The sequence below is a fragment of the Cajanus cajan genome, chromosome 5 (genome assembly GCF_000230855.2).
Source record: "Cajanus cajan strain Asha chromosome 5, NIPB_CcT2T_4, whole genome shotgun sequence".
Taxonomy (NCBI): domain Eukaryota; kingdom Viridiplantae; phylum Streptophyta; class Magnoliopsida; order Fabales; family Fabaceae; genus Cajanus; species Cajanus cajan.
Genome location: NC_138521.1, coordinates 60,320,991 through 60,338,136, shown reverse-complemented (window position 1 = coordinate 60,338,136; position 17,146 = coordinate 60,320,991). Strand labels below are relative to the sequence as shown.

Below are 17,146 nucleotides of genomic sequence, written 5' to 3'. Positions count from 1 at the left end.
GTGTTTACCATGGAATTCATTTTTATGACGATCAATAAAGCGATAGGGACCTCGATAGATGAAAATGGCAACACTTGTGCTTCTTGTTCAGGCAAAGGGGTAACAACGGTAGGAGCAGAGGCAATATATGTATATATTAAGAAAATATTTACAAGTAAATTTACAATAAAATGAAAACAAAATGGAGATGGATAAACAAAATGGCACCATAATTAGTAGAAAGCATTACAAGCAGATGGACGAGTGCTTGAAGTGATGGGAGATTGCAAAATTCCATGACCCAAAGTGATGATGGGGTAATCCTTATTAACACCGTAAGCTCCAAATTGATGAGCTTTGACATAGTGTAAATACCTCATGTCCTTGACATAGTCGATTGTGCGTTCTTTCTTTTATAGATTGAGCGTTGCATAGCCTTAAGTTGGGACTTAGCTTGGAAGAATTTGGTCCAAAGTTTGATCTGGCATGGTTGTCGTGGTGTGCCAATCAAAAATTGAAGATTGGAAGGTTGTGAGTAGTTCTTTTTAATCCCAATTCGACTCAGGTATGGCAAGCATCATCGAACTCATACACAATTGTATGACAAGCTCCATGGTAGAAAGCAATCATGCATTCAAATCCAGGGGCTTTACCTCAAGCACTTCTTTAATGTGAGGTTAAAAAGCAATCTTGCATTCTTTATGGTGTAGAGACATAGATACTCCTCCATATTCAATTAAGACAATCTTCGCGAAGTATCGCTTATAAGAACATAATTAGAGTCATCTTCCTCGTCTATGAGCTCTTCTATCAATTGCTCTAGATCCTCAAAAACAAAACTCAATGCTTCGATGGCTTCACTTAGCAAAATGATCCAAGCATAGTCCTCTAGTCATTTAGAGTTGGGCTCCACCATTGAGGTAGCCATATTCAAAGGGTCAACCTCAATTGCACTTGATTCAACATATGGTTGTGCAATATTATTGGTTGTTCCAGTAGAAGTTCCAACAGTTTCTTCAACAATCAACGAGACTTCGTTAGTTCCTACACATGGTTCCTCAAATGGAACCATAGGTTCAAAAATTGGTATAGGATATGTTGGTTGGACTTGTGGGAGTGTTGGATATATTTTAGTAGTCTTGTCTTCAACTATAGATGCTTTTGTTTGAGTTGGACACACTCTCTTCAACAACAGACCCTCTTGTATGTGTTGGACAAAGACTCTTCGAGAGTGGTGAAAGAGGATCTTTGGCAATAAAAGCTTATTTGGTGAGTCGATGTTGGGCATCCCTCATTATCCTAAGGTGGTTCATGTCGTACATCATCATGGAGAATCCCTTTAACAAGGGGACAATGTGGTATCCTTCTATTAGCATTTTCACATGCATCTGCTCCAGCTCCAACCCCAATTCACCAATTTTTCTCCTTAACAACTAGCTCAACTATTTTATTCTCATGCTTTTGTGCTTCTTGTTGAAAGAGATGTTTGGTGCACTTCAGACTTTGTGCCTCCTCAAGCTTCATCTTGGGCTCAGGTAGCCCATGTATAGGACGATTTTTTTTGGACTTCTTTTGTTAGGGTGCTTTAGATGTGGTTGCTGGTGGGTTTGATGGATTGGTTTGAGGGCAAGAGAGACAGAAGGAAATGGCTTTATCATCAAAGTGAGATGATGAGTCATGAATGGTGATTGATGGTGGTGTTTGGTGAAAGGGAGTGGTTTTTGTTTTCGGTAATGGAAAAGGTAGTGTTTAGACTGTTTGTGTTGGCTGTGAGTCATGTGAACGGTGGCAAGTAGTAGGTTTCTTGAGTGAAGGCTCAAGACCAGCTTCAATTTTACTTCACATGTGTTCTTTTTCAAGCCTAAAAGAAAGTGAACAATCCCTATTCGCTTAAGGGTGATGATGTTGATCTCTGTCACCCCTTGTCTTGCTCGTAATCGGTGGTGCTGGCGTCAACAACTTCATTCACTTTAGTGAAGAGCATTCCATGGGGAATGAGTGTCTTTTTACTATTTTCCTAGTCTCTCTAATTAAGAAAGGACTTCTAGTGGTTGAACACTAAATTGGATATGTTTAGTGTGACCCCTAAGCAAAAATGATAAATGCAAAATCTATCAATATCATAAACGTTATCCCAAGAGCCATTTGATTGTGTAGTTCGACTCATTTGATTCATGAATATGCTCAACATATAAATATATAATTTATATAATTTTAATTTAATTTTAGTTTATTAGAATTTGAAAGAGCCTTCAAAATCTAGTTACAAGTCAATGATGATAAAAGTAATAGACACCTTAAAGTTTCATGGTTATCAATTGAATTTTCTATTATTTAATACAAGATGAAATAGTTTTTATTTATGGGAACTTTGATTTTAATTATGTTTCTTTGGAGTAATACCTTGTAATGTTGCAAAACTAATAAAATAAATTATATTTATTCTTTTCAAAAAAATTAAACAATTATTTTATTTAAAATCTATTAATAAATTAAAATTTTAAAATATATAAGATTACAAACTAAATATAACTATTAAAAAAACTCAAACTAACTTAATTTTGAGGGAAAAAAATCATATTAAATTTGAGCGAAATTATGAATTAAATCAAATATTATACATTCCCATATTGATATATTTCACTATATATATCTTGTGCTGCTACATGATTTTTCATTTTTATTTTATTTCATCCGTAGCCGGTGGAGTCCAAACTACATTATCAGCATGCTGTCACCGTTGACCATTTAGCAGATAACTTTTTTACTAATTTTATCTAGCCCTTCCTTGTAGGGGTGGACAAAATGAACTGAACTGAACTGAACTTATAAAAACTATACTGAACTTAAAAATAGTTCTTATGAATTGAACTAAACTAAATATTAGTTCAGACTAACTGAACTGAACTATTTTTTTGTGTCATTGAACTGAACTGAACTATACTATAAAAACTTGAACTGAACTGCAGTTTAAGTTGCACTGAACTGTTATGATATTTTGAATTGAACAATTTTGACTCATTGATCTATCAAAATAAGACACATTTGCCAAAATTACTTTATTTTCCATTTTATTTAAATTTTTCAAAAAATATATATATATAATTAAGTCAAACAAACTCATTGAATTTTAAGCCTAAAAATAAGTAGTCCAACATAGCTCAATTGATCCGTTAGATTTGACAAAATTGATACAATTTTTTTTGGATCACTTTTTGTTTTTAAGTTTTGGTTATTAGACTATCGAGTTAATCCATTAAAACATAACATGTTAGACACATTTAATTTTTATCCTTTTATAAAAATAGTTCAATTTTTATAATTCAGTTCAGTTTTATAGTTCAATACAGTTAACTATCCAACAGTTCAGTTCAGTTCAGTTTTTTTTTTAAACAGTTCAGTTCAGTTTTTTTACAAACAGTTCAGTTTTTTATAGTACAGTACAGTTCAGTTCACCACCAGTTCAGTTCAGTTCAGTTTTTTTTGCCCACCCCTACTTCCTTGCTTACAATGTCGTTAGACGCTTGGTTTAATTAATGTATTTATTTATTTAGCATATGAAGATTCCTCAACTCCAACGGTAATAGTTAATTTCTTATAACTTTTAGCATTCTGATCATAGGCCGGTTCTGGGAAATATTAATGCGTTTTTATTTTTGTATTTTATTTTTAATTTATTTTAAAAAAAATTGGTCTTAGCTTTTGTATTTTTAAATTGAAAATTTTGGGCCTCAAGCTTAAAAAAAATCATGTGGACTTTCTTCCCCTTTAACTTACGAAGGATTGTGAAAAAAGTAACATTTTTTATTAAATAAGATAAAAGAGTTATTTTTACCTTTTATTTGAAATGTGTGAAAATTTGTTGAATATTTTTCAAATTATAAACTAAACACATACTTAGTGCATGTCTGTTTTATTTGATTCCTGGATTTTAAAATATGTTTAACAAAATTTCTCTCTCACAATATTTTGACGTTGAACGGAACCTGACAATAATACAAATATACCCTTAATTAGTAGAATTTGGATTCTCTCCGGCATCATGTACGTGGATATATCAAACTATTAGGAAAAGAAAAACACAAGTAAAATTCCAAAATTCATAAAGCTCAAAGTTAAATAAAATATTTCAACCATGAGGGTTTGTGGGTCTTCTCTTAAGCTTAGGCAAGCCTGTTGCTGCAATGTGTGATGCCTGAATCATTAGTCCACAACTTTCACCAGTGTCTTACACGTTCCATAAACTAAATTCCAGAATGCCTTACAGTGTATTTCGTTTATTGTTAAACCTTCCCAATATCCCTTGAATGCAAAAGTAACAATTGTTACTATTTCTTATTTCCATGTATTGGAAAAAGAGAATGTCCGATTGCATTGAATTTGTGAATGGTTGGTTTTTCAATAATTTGGATCCTCTCATTCAACATTCTCTCTCCAACCTCTTTCCTGCAACATTAATAATCATCAGATATATCTAATGACTCAAATTTAATCATTTAAAAAATTACATTAATAATAAAATTAAATTTGAGCCATTATATCTAGGGATGACAATGGGGCCCATGGGGGCGGGTAATAGTAAATCCACCCCCACCCCACTGGATGAAAATTGGCCCCATACCCACCCCATATCCGTGCGGGTATCTAAGCGGGTATCGATGAATTTCTTAAATATCCACAGATATCCATGGATATCCGTGGCCGTGGATATTTTATAAATTTTTTAAAAAATTAAAAAAATTATATTATAAATAATTTTAAGTTTATATTTAATGTCATTGAAATATTAAAAATAAAAATTTAGTGTTAATTTTGAACTCGTATTTAATGTTGATTTTGTTGAAATAATAATAAAAATGCAAGATAATCAATAACTTAAAATACATCAATCTCATAAATAAGTTAAAGTCTCATCACAAAGCTATAATAATTCAATCTCATAATTCCAAACAGGAGTAAATAACTTAAAATATATAAATCTTATTGGTCCAATCAAAGCTAGAAAATTAATCAAATTACATCCAACATAATTCTATAACATGCTTAACAAATGTTAATTTCATTAACCTCACTTTTGTAAGAAAATAAGATGAGAGAGTATAGTTTTAGGGTTATGTGATACAAAGATAATTAGGATATTTAAAAAATATTACTAAACGGGTACCCGCGGATATGGATATCATCATACCCGCCCCCACCCCGTTTATAAACGGGTAAAAAATTATCCGTCTCCATTATTCGCGGGTACCCAATTAGCTTATCCATTTATTATCCGTAGTGGATTTTACCCGCAGATACCCGCGAGTGCGGGTATTTTTGCCATCCCTTTATATCTAATGATTATTAATGTTGCTGAGAGAGGCTGGAGAGAGAATATTGCAGAGGAGGATCCAAATTCGTTTTTCAAACATGATGAAGCCCTCCAATGTCTTCATTATAACTTATAAGATATTTTTAATTAAATTATATTCTATAAAAAAATTTGATATAAAACATTAAATTTAATAATAATTTAAATTTTTAAAAAAATAACCTTTCTTTTTTATTTTGATTATTTTTCACTTAATTAATTAATATTTAAAAGATAATAATGTCAATCTAAATGAGAGATACTCTTCCCATTTTACAATAGTTCTAGTTTTAAATTTTTTACACATATATTAAATAGAATAATAAATATCTCATTTTTTTATACGATTTTACTAAAATAACCTACTCTCCTAATAAATGTATTACTCAAATTAAATTGTGGTAATTGAATAATTTAGAAAAAAAATAATTAATATTATATTAAAAAAATAAGAATATCATTCATTTTTAAATATCTTTTAAATGCTAAAACTTTAGTCATTGTAGGACGGTGAAAGTATTTATATCTATTTATTTATTCAACACTAATAAGAGAGAGAATTTTTATTCAATTAATTTCAAACATTTATTATCTTTTATCTAAAAAGAAATTGTTAATTAAATAAAAGTATTCTAAATATATATAATTAATACAACTAACAATTATTAAAAGAGAAAACTATAATAAAAGACAAGTAAAAAATATATTATATATATAAAAAATAGAGGTAGATAGTATACATTTAGCCATTATAACATGTGTTGTATGATTCGTCGTCATTTTTTTCTTGAATAGCCTGAATTATGAAATCAAATTTAGATACCTAGGTTGGGTGTGTTTGAGAAACGATTCACATCATGGCAAACAGGAATTTTTACTTCCAAGGCACAAAAGGAAGTGTACTATCCGTACCGTTAAGCCGAGCTCGAACTCGGCATCATAGCGCAAGACGATTTCGGACACGCGCTAGGAGATCTTGGCCAAGACGAGATTTGCTATCTAATTAGGTCATAATTGATCTCAGGCCCAAGGCCCAACAAAACCCTAATTCACACAAAGGTACGTGCATTACTTATACGAGACTGATACTCCCACAAACACTAATTTTAGCATCGGAGTCTCTTTTGTAGGTACCACCCCCATCTTGGAGCAACCAACGTACCAGCGAAGGGGGCTCACCGATCTTACCCAGCGGACCATCTCTACATCGGATCCTCGGTAAGAACACTTTCCATACATATTTTCTTAATTTTACATTATTTTACCATAAGATGGTTTATGAATCCGAGGTCGAATCCGAACCTTAGCATGATCTACTTCACTTTACGCCGACGTATCTCGCTCTTAGACAAGGTCGAGTTCGAACCTTAATACGTTTCGCTTAAAACCGAGGTCGAGTTCGAACCTTGGTACAATTTATTCTACTTTACGCTGAGGTCAAGTTCGAACCGTGGCACGACTTATTTCACTATAAAACCGAGGTCGAGTTCGAACCTTGGTACAATTTATTCTACTTTACGCCGAGGTCGAGTTCGAACCGTGGCACGACTTATTTCACTATAAAACCGAGGTCGAGTTCGAACCTTGGTACAATTTATTCTACTTTACGCCGAGGTCGAGTTCGAACCGTGGCACGACTTATTTCACTATAAAACCGAGGTCGAGTTCGAACCTTGGTACAATTTATTCTACTTTACGTCGAGGTCGAGTTCGAACCGTGGCACGACTTATTTCACTATAAAACCGAGGTCGAGTTTGAACCTTGGTACAATTTATTCTATTTTACGCCGAGGTCGAGTTCGAACCTTGGTACAATTTATTCTACTTTACACCGAGGTCGAGTTCGAACCGTGGCACGACTTATTTCACTATAAAACCGAGGTCGAGTTCGAACCTTGGTACAATTTATTTTACTTTACACCGAGGTCGAGTTCGAACCGTGGCACGACTTATTTCACTATAAAACCGAGGTCGAGTTCGAACCTTGGTACAATTTATTCTACTTTATGTTGAGGTCGAGTTTAAACCTTGGCACGACTTATTTCACTATAAAACCGAGGTCGAGTTCGAACCTTGGTACAATTTATTCTACTTTACGCCGAGGTCGAGTTCGAACCTTGGCGCGACTTATCTCACTACAAAGTTGAGGTCGAATTCGAACCTTGGCACGATCTATTTTACTCTAAAGCCAAGGTCGAGTTCGAACCTTGGTACAATTTATTCTGTTTTACGCCGAGGTCGAGTCCGAACCTTGGCACGATTTATTTCATTCTAAGCTAAAGGTCGAGTTTGATCCTCGGGACAAATTATTCACATCAGGCCAAGTTTGAGCCCCGGAAAAGCGCAAAACGCACAAGCGCAAAACACACAAGTTCAAAAATAGAATAACTATGGAAAGCTCAAAGAAAACAATATATACAAGACCAAGTTCGCAGGTTCAAAACATGAATCCAGACAAAAATAAACAAAACTATTACAAAGATGGCCTAGGTGGAGGCGTTGTCGCTCGAGCTATCTTGAAGGTCATCTTCTCTTACCAGCTTCCCGAAGCACACCTCTTTCTCCACATGCATTGCCGAGAAGTCGATCCCGGGAGCAAGCAACCTCGCCTAGCGAGCTGCCTTCAGAAATCCCCTCTTATGCTCAAACAGGACAGCTCGCTCAGTGTCAACGAGCTTCTTCTCCAACTCGGACCTCTCCACCGCCATCTTCGCAAGGTCCACCCTCAAGGCGGCAACCTCCTCTTCTTTCCCGCCAAGAAGCACCTCGTCACAAAGATGTTTCTCGGCCGTCGCCACCAAATTAGCCTTCAGAGACGTCACCTCATCTTCTAAGGAACGCACTCGACCTCGGGAAGAGGTGGCGAGCTCCTGCAGTTCACCCACTTGGGAAGCATAAGTCTCATTAGACCGCAAGGCGATCTCCAGGGACTTTTGAACCCTTGCGAGATCTCCCCTTGTAGCTTGAAGCTCAGCCTCATTCTGCCTTTTAGCCTCGCCAAGGGCAGCCCCCAGAGCCCTGTTCTCCTCCTCCAGCAGCTGGACTCGGCCCCTCATCTTATCAAGGTCCTTCTGCTGCTTGGCCCACTTGTGTTTCCAATGGTCCACAATGGCCATTGCCCTCTATAGAAAAACCTCAGCAGAATCAAGGTCTTCCACCGGCCCGACCGTCTCGATCATGGCTTGATCGGCCGAACTCAGCGACTCCTTGGAGAAGAACATCTCCGAGGTCACCCCCGCACTCCACAGAGAATCTATGTCCTCCGAAGCGCTGACATGATCCAGTCGCACCCGAGAACGATCCTTCTCGAAGCAATGGGCGAGGTACTGGCTTTTGGGACGCTCCTTTGACGAGCCTGATGGCGGCGCCGAGGTTGCGGGAGTAGATGTTGGGACCTCGGATCTCGGCCCTTTGCCACGAGCTTCAGCAGCAGCCGGCATCCCTTGCTTGGCAACGGGGACACCCACCCCGGGTACCTCCGAGCTCGGGGCCACCGGGACCTCGGCAGCGTCCCTAGCCTGCAAAAGACGTTCTTAAGTCAGAAAACCAAGAAGTGAAAATATAAAAGAAAAGCCACAAAGCATAGCACCAACGTCGGTGGCCTGGACGACCTGTTCGGCAGCCGGAGCAACCTCCTCGGTGGCCACTTGGGGAGCCCCCTCCGGCGGCGGACTCCCCGTGAGGTCGACCGCGTCAGCGTCAGCGGCCTTGGAAGTAACCTCCTCAGTCTCCCGAGGGGCAGAGGTCCCCCCGACCTCCTTCTCTCCCCTCTTTCTTTTCCTGTGCGTCTTCAGGGGGGCCACATCCTCCTCTTGAGGCTCTGGGACCTCAATCTCGGCGACGTTGTAGTGGTGCTTCAACTCACGCCACTTGTTCCTGCCCATTATGCCTGCGAACACAAGAAATCAAATACATCAGTAACAGAAACTCCTACAAACCCTAAAAAGAAAGACGAGATACTCACTCTCTAAGCCCCTCTCCTTGTACGCCGAGTTCGCAAGCGATAGGACGAGCTTGCAATCCAGCGGACGAGGGAGCGCTTCAAGGTTTGCAATGGCGGTGGCATCCAAGGCCAACAATTGCAACTCCCTCACTCCGTGAAACCTAGTCGGGACCGGCCACCAGTAGAAGGGGAACTTCGGCAACCCATCGAAATAGAATGCCCCATCCTCTAACAGGTTGACATCCACAAGCGCCACCCGGAAGAACTCTTGTTTGAAATTTTTATACGACTGGGAGTAAAGGGAAAAAAGACCCCCAGCCTTACTCCCATTCAGGGACATCAAGCCATAAGGAGGAACACCCATTTTTAACTGGTAAAAATGGAGAAAAACGGGCAGAGACACCCCTATCCCCAAGGCCGAACACAGGACTTGGAAAGCCCTCAAAAAACCCTAGCTATTGGGGTGCAATTGACAAGGAGCCGAGTTGATGAAATTCAAAAAGTCACACTCAAATTGAGTGAAAGGAAGACAGACACCTAAATCCCTAAAAAAACACTGGTATACATAAAAGAAAGGAGGGTCAGAAGGACCCCCCATATAGACACGCTCATCGGGCCGACAAGGCTCGAGCCGAATGAACTTGGAAACGGAAGATTCACAGATCCTATGCGATTTTCGAATCGCATTGATCTCCATGAACGACCTGAACACACTCTGGAACTCTCCCACGTCACTCCTGACCCAATCGTAGCTAGGAATGCCGGGGATGGGCTCTTTAGGCTGGTTCTCCGCCTTTTTCTTTTCGATGGTGACTGTCCCTGCAGCCCCCGCCTTGCCGCGCGCCTTACCCTTGCCCTTGGCAAGCGCAGAAGAAGCGGCACCGCTATTACCAGCCATCAAGAAATGGAAAATATTTTAGAAGAAGAAGAAGATAAGGAAATAGAAGTACCTAGTACTCCTTGGACAAAGAAAGAACAGAAAACAGAGAATGAAAACTCGGTTGCCGGAGAAGGCGACGGAGGAGAACGGAGACAGAGAAAGAGAGAACGGGAATGGCGGAAGCGACAGTGCAGAGAGCAGCGTGCACAAGAAGCCAGGAAGGAAAGGAAACGGAAAAGGGGAAAAGTGAGAAGGGGAAGAGGCGCGAGAGAGAGAAAAGGGCTCCCCGAAATTCAAACGGTCACGACACGTGTCGGAGAGAGAGAGATCACCTGACACATTTAATGAAGCCCATTATGGCGAGGCAAAACCATCATTACATAACCGTCACACGCCGCCTGCACGTCTTCAAGAACAAGGCAACGGTTGTGACACATGGCATCTTGACAAGTAAGCGTACGCGAAAAGTCACAGCCCCTCGACGAGCTCGGCCTTAACTCCTCGACCTACGGTCTTCAGAGCTCAGAGGGCTAGTGTAGAGCTCAGAGGGCTAGTGTATTATCCGTACCGCTAAGCCGAGCTTGAACTCGGCATCATAGCGCAGGACGACCTCGGACATGCGCTGGGAGACCTCGACCAAGACGAGGTCCGCTATCTAATTAGGTCATAACTGATCTCAGGCCCAAGGCCTAACAAAACCCTAATCCACACAAAGGTACGTGCATTACTTATACGATACTAATGCTCCCACAAACACTAACTTTAGCATGGAATCTCTTTTACAGATACCACCCCCATCTTGGAGCAACCAACGTACTAGCATAGGAGGCTCACCGATTTTACCCAGTAGACCATCTCTACATCGGATCCCCGGTAAGAACAGGAAGTAAAGATGTATAACTTTTGGTTGAATCAAATTTGGAAAGGATCTAATGTGAACATAAACATGTACATTGTTGCTTCTGTCAAGATCCAAACTACGTAAAATTTGATTGGTTCTTCAAACATGTGCAAGTGATATCCTTCTAGTTCCATCTTCCCTACCTTTGTTTGAGGTGCATATCCAATGAAAATTATAGATAGTTGGTTGATTCATAGTTTGTAATAAGTACAAAGATTAAAGTCTCAATCTGCCATCAAACAATTGTAATATTTTAACATTAATCCTAAAATATCTGAAAAGAAGAAAAAAAATCCGACAAGATGTGACTCTCATTTTCATTGGTTTTAAATTGTGTTTTACGTAAAGATAAAAGCTACCATCTTGAATTGCCTAGTCATTTAACAGTGGTCATTGCTTGACATCATCTGATATGTTTTGTAGATAAGTGATCAAGTACCTGTATCCTGTAATACCATTTTGTGCTTTATAATGTAGTTTCTAGTCGTTACTTCTATGATTAGCTATAAAAATAATGCAGTTTCCAGTTTCTACTTCTAATATATCATTTTTGTCATTTATTTAAAATCCAAAGAAATATTCATGTCATGATTCCTCTCTTCTGATTCACTCTATTCAACATTTCTTGAAATTATGTTGGTGGATAATTATCTATAAGTATATAATTTGGAGATATATTAGGTAATTATTGAACACATGGGTCTTAATAATTAATAAATTAAAAGTTAGTACATGTAAAAGGTTAGTAAATTAATTCTTAATGATAGCTTTAATATTTAATCATAACACTTATTATTTTGTTTTCCTAAAATTAAAAATACTTAAAAAGGAATTTAATTTATAGTTTTTACAATGAAACCCTGAACCAATCTTTTTCTAATTAAATTGAATAAATATTGCGCACTGTAAATATAATATTTGAACTTAGATTGGGTTTATTACTTACAAAAATTGTTACGCATGCCAAAAGATTACATTGGTAGAATGGAACATGTATGATCAGGTCTTGCAGTGTTCTCTTCATTTTGTTAATAAGTTGGTACATCATTTAGAAAAGAATCCATCTAATTGTGAGATTTCTTCCGTTATCGACACAGATTTTAGAGATTCCCATCAAGTCGTGCAGATCTACGATGATAAAAATCAAGATTTGTTTTCTTGACATAAATACATCCCTTCATAGTTCTTTTCTTTAGACTATGTAAAGGCTTTTAGGTTAATATGTATCATCATTTCGCTTAGAAAGACTCTTGATCACAACTGAAGATCGATTAAATGTACAATACAATCATTTTCAACGTTGAACATTTAAGCCTTTTAAAAATGAATTGCTCAACATTTTACGATACATGGAAACATGTGGTCATTCTTTTGGATTTGACCATTCTTTTCTTGTGTTGCAACAGAAATCATAAGACACTTAACAACGCAAAATCAATCAACCATAGTTATGTTTCATAGATCATATCCATTAATTAATCACTCCTCTCAGTTGAGTGATAATGACACAAACTCTGGTTTGTTTCTTATTTTCCATTCAATAAAATTTATTTATACTTTCAACATCTTTATTAAATAATAGATTTTGTTATTTTAGCCAGAAAAAGCAGATATGAGAACGTTTAAATCTATCGGTGCACACAAGAGTTTAACAAATTTGCATTCTTTAAAAGGGCTAGATTTTTTAATCAAATTTGCTTCTTTTCTAAACAAAATTTGAAGGAGTTCATTCAAATGTTGTCCACCTCACTTTAGTAATCAATTTATCTACAAAGAGAAATTTTATTGATCAAACAAAATGCAGGCGCTACGGACTTTCATTTTTCACTCACACCCTTTCAGAATATATATAATAAAACAAAAACAAAAAAAGGAAATTTAAGAGGAACAAAAAGCTGAAACTTTAGCCATCAAACCATTTTTACAGTTATCATAAAATTCACTCTTCCATTTCATCATCGTCAATTTCCTGAATCTTCATCTTCTTGACTGTTTGAGCTGCATCAGTTTTAGGTCCGTTAGGTATATGGATCAAGATATCTGACTTCTGCCCAGTTGTAGCATTAACAATCCCTCCATTATTTTCTACACGGTAGGCCAGCTCACTCCCTTTTGGTCCAGCATCTATGTAAACTGTTGAATTCTCATCAATCTCTTCCCTTATAAGCATTCTAGAAAGCTCTGTCACCACCTTCTTCTCAAGCCACCTCCTAATTGGTCTAGCACCATACACCTGCAAGTAACAAAAAGAAGAAAAGGAATTAAGAACCTCTAGCAACATTTTTTTTTTTAATCATATGCTAAGCAAATATGTCATAATGAACCTACCGGATCATAGCTCTCGCCAAGAATATAGTCTAGTGCTGCATCTGTCACTGCCAAAGCAATTCCTCTCTCAGCAAGACGACTAGCAACATCCTTCATCTGTAACCTTGCAACCTTCATCAATTGCTCGTGTGAAAGAGGGTCAAATACCACAATTTCATCAAGTCGATTCAACAACTCTGGCCTAAAATGTCTTCTCACCTGTTAAGGATATAAAATTATACTTTAGTATAAACAATAACAGCAAGTAACACATGAAAAATTTATAACAAAAATAGCCTCTTCAACACACCTCCTGCATTACACGATCCCGAGCAACTTGCATGGAACATTTTCCTGAAAGTCCGCTAAGGAGGTGCTCTGCTCCAAGGTTTGAGGTCATGATAATGACAGTGTTTCTAAAGTCCACAGTACGCCCTTGTCCATCAGTTAACCTTCCATCATCCAAAACTTGAAGAAGAGTATTAAACACAGATGTATGTGCCTTCTCCACTTCATCAAAAAGCACCACACTGTAAGGTCTTCGTCTTACAGCTTCAGTTAGTTGTCCACCTTCCTCATGTCCAACATACCTGAAAATTCAATGTAAGGAGTAAGATATAATACTTGCAGGAAAAATAAATAACAATCACGTGAAGTTCATCTCAACCCACTTACCCTGGTGGTGCACCGATCAATCTTGAAACTGAGTGCTGCTCCATGTACTCGGACATGTCAATCCTCACCAGTTGGTTTTCATCATCAAAGAGTTGCTCAGCAAGAGCCTTTGCCAGCTCAGTTTTGCCAACACCAGTTGGACCAAGAAATAAGAATGAACCAGTTGGTTGTTGAGGCCTACCTAGCCCAGCTCTCGATCTCAAAACAGCCTCAGCAACAGCATTAACAGCTTGGTCTTGCCCTACAACTCTGTTGTGCAATCTGTCACCAAGTCCAATCAACCTTTGTTTTTCATTTTGGCCAAGCCTCGTCACTGGTATACCAGTCCAGCGGCTCACAACCTCAGCTATTTGCTCAGGTCCAACAGTCTCGGTCAACATCAAGTTTTCATCAGTGTTCCCTTCAAGCTGTTGGATTGCAGTTTCCACCTCTTGAATTGCCCCATATCGCAGGTCTGCAGCTCTAGCCAAATCATATCGCCTCTCAGCCTCTTGCAAAGCAAAGAGAAGCTCTTCTCGTTTCTGCTTGAGCCTCCGAATCTCATCAACCCTCTCCTTCTCTTTTCGGTACTTCATCATCAAAGGTTGAAGTTTGTCTCTCAAGTCATCAAGTTCTTTCCGCACCTGCACATAATCAACAAAACTTAGAACCATCGCAATATTATCGACGGAAACAAATCCAATAAAAAAACCAAATCAATACATACTTCTACAAGACGGGCTTTGCTGGCTTTATCCTTCTCTTTCTCCAGAGCGTGAAGTTCCACTTCCAGCTGCATTCTCTTCCTCTCAAGATTATCAATTTCCTCAGGCTGGCTATCAAGCTGAACCCTCACATTCGCACAAGCCTCGTCCACTAAATCAATAGCCTTGTCAGGAAGATGACGCCCTGAACAAGAACACAGAACATAAGCACATGACGCAAACAAAACTACAAAACATCATTTTCCAGAACAAAAACAACTCAAAACATAAACACCAAAAGGGTACAGATTCCATACCGGTAATGTAGCGGCTAGAGAGTTGAGCTGCGATAACCAAAGCACGATCCTGAATTGTAACACCATGATGTCCCTCATATCTCTCTTTCAAGCCACGAAGAATACTAATGGTGTCACTCACACTAGGCTCCGCCACAAAAACCTGCTGAAACCTCCTCTCAAACGCAGCATCCTTCTCCACATACTTGCGATACTCCTCGAGCGTGGTGGCGCCAATGCACCTAAGCTGGCCACGAGCAAGCATAGGCTTGAAGAGATTCGCAGCATCCATGGACCCCTCCGTGCGACCAGCACCAAGAACCAAATGAATCTCATCAATGAACAAAATGACCTTCCCCTCAGCCTCCTCCACTTCCTTCAAAACCGCCTTCAACCGCTCCTCAAACTCACCCCTGTATTTCGCACCCGCCACCAACGCCCCCATGTCCAACGCAATGAGCCTCACGTCAGAAAGATTGCTGGGAACATCACCTCTTACTATCCTCTGCGCCAACCCTTCCACCACCGCGGTTTTTCCAACACCCGGTTCACCGATCAAAACGGGGTTATTCTTAGTCCTGCGTGACAAAATCCTCACCACCCTTCTTATCTCCTCGTCACGCCCAATAACGGGGTCAAGCTTCCCCGCTTGTTCAACAAGGTCACGCCCATAAGTCTTCAAAGCCTGAAAATTCGTGTCCCCGGAAGCGCTTTCGACCTTCCTCCCTTCCTTCCCGCGAAGCTTCTCCACCTCCGACTTCACCCTCGCCGCCGCCACGCCGGCCTCCTTCAGCAGCTCTCCGACTTGGGAGTCTTCGAGGATTCCGAGGATTAATTGATCGACGGCCAAGTGCGTGTCGCCGCGCGACTTCTGCGCCGCTTGTGCCCTTCTGATGGCCTTCACGAGGCTGGTGCTCGCGGGAATCTCGTCCGGCGGCGGCGACTGGCAGGGGAGCTTCTTCAGGGCTTGGCTCAGCACGCGCGCCACGGCGCGTGCGGAGTCCTCGCCGCCCGCGGCGGTTATCGCTTGGGAGAAAATGCCGTTGGAATCGGAGAGCAGCGCGTGGGCTAAGTGGAGAGGAGTGAACTGCGCGTGGCCCGAACTCATTGCGAGCTCGTGCGCCGCTGCGAGAGCCTCGTTTGATTTGTGTGTGAACTTGTCGGGATTCATTTCTAACCTACGCAACGATAATAATAATAATAATAACAGTGATAAGAATACGCAATACGAAACGGATTGTGGTAACGGTTGAAAAAGAGAAGGAAGGAAGAAAGGAAGAGTTTGACGTACCTTGAGATGTGAAAGACGAAGGGTTTGGTTTGGGAGAAATTGAGTTAGGATGGTTTGGTAATATATATATATATACAATTGCGAAGAGTTTGGTTTGGTAATGAGAACAATTTAGCGTGATGTTGTTGTGTGATAGTGAATTGAAGCGGTGAAGAAGAGGGAAAGGTGGAGTATTTGTTGAAGGAGAAGATGCGTCTAAATGGTTCTGGACGTTTCCTGGTGAACAGAGAGAAGAAACTCCTAGACTTCTCCATCTTTTTCTAGATTTTTCGCCTGTTTTTTTTTTTCACCCGATGTGGTTTTTCTATTTATAATCTCTCACCACCCATTTTCGTTATCCTTGTTGGCACTAGTTACCTAGGGGATGGGGATGTTCATTTTTGTTTTCCTTTAAATGTTGAAAATGTTTGGAAAAAAATGTTCGAAATTTGTGATGTGTAATTTTTATTTAGGAGTTTCATGTGTAATTAATATTTAGGAGTTTGGTAGAAAGGAAATAAATAATTGAGAAATAGAGGTGAGTGAATCAAAGAAAAGAGAAATAAGTGAATAAAAATAAAAATAAATTGAATAAAAATTTAATTATTTAGTGAAAGAGAAATTCTTATATATAAGAACAAAAAAAAGAGAGGAAAAGGAGTGAAGTCAATTATTTTTTTATTTTTTATCTTCTTATTTCCTATCAATTAAATCTCTTGATTTATTTCATCTCATCTAAACTAATTTATGTTAAAATTTTAAATTAATTTAAGTTTGGAAACATAGTTTTAATAATAAAAATTAAAAATTATATAGTGTAAAACATATTAGTCTTTAGTTATAAATAATATTTTATAATAAT

At 38.8% G+C, this 17,146-nt stretch overlaps 1 protein-coding gene across 1 annotated transcript; it reads right to left on the bottom strand.

Moving 5' to 3' along the window:
- Window positions 1–12,778: 12,778 nt before the first annotated feature.
- HSP101 (heat shock protein 101) lies at window positions 12,779–16,538 on the bottom strand. The gene is made up of 7 exons (XM_020370924.3): window positions 16,306–16,538; window positions 15,036–16,192; window positions 14,742–14,923; window positions 14,036–14,658; window positions 13,671–13,950; window positions 13,382–13,579; window positions 12,779–13,286 (listed from the first exon to the last, which is right to left on the bottom strand). Exons 2-7 carry the CDS (start codon window positions 16,183–16,185, stop codon window positions 12,993–12,995), a joined length of 2,727 nt encoding a protein of 908 aa, XP_020226513.1. The 5' UTR covers window positions 16,186–16,192; window positions 16,306–16,538; the 3' UTR covers window positions 12,779–12,992.
- Between the last annotated feature and the right edge of the window lie 608 nt (window positions 16,539–17,146).

Bases quoted from the DNA above. Each gene is read 5' to 3' on its own strand.
- HSP101 (XM_020370924.3), bottom strand. From the start codon at position 16,185: ATGAATCCCGACAAGTTCACACACAAATCAAACGAGGCTCTCGCAGCG. The intron at 14,659-14,741 runs GTATGTATTGAT...GATTATGTGCAG, and splicing joins GCAAAGCCCGTCTTGTAGAA to GTGCGGAAAGAACTTGATGA. The intron at 13,951-14,035 runs GTAAGTGGGTTG...TTGAATTTTCAG, and splicing joins TTGATCGGTGCACCACCAGG to GTATGTTGGACATGAGGAAG.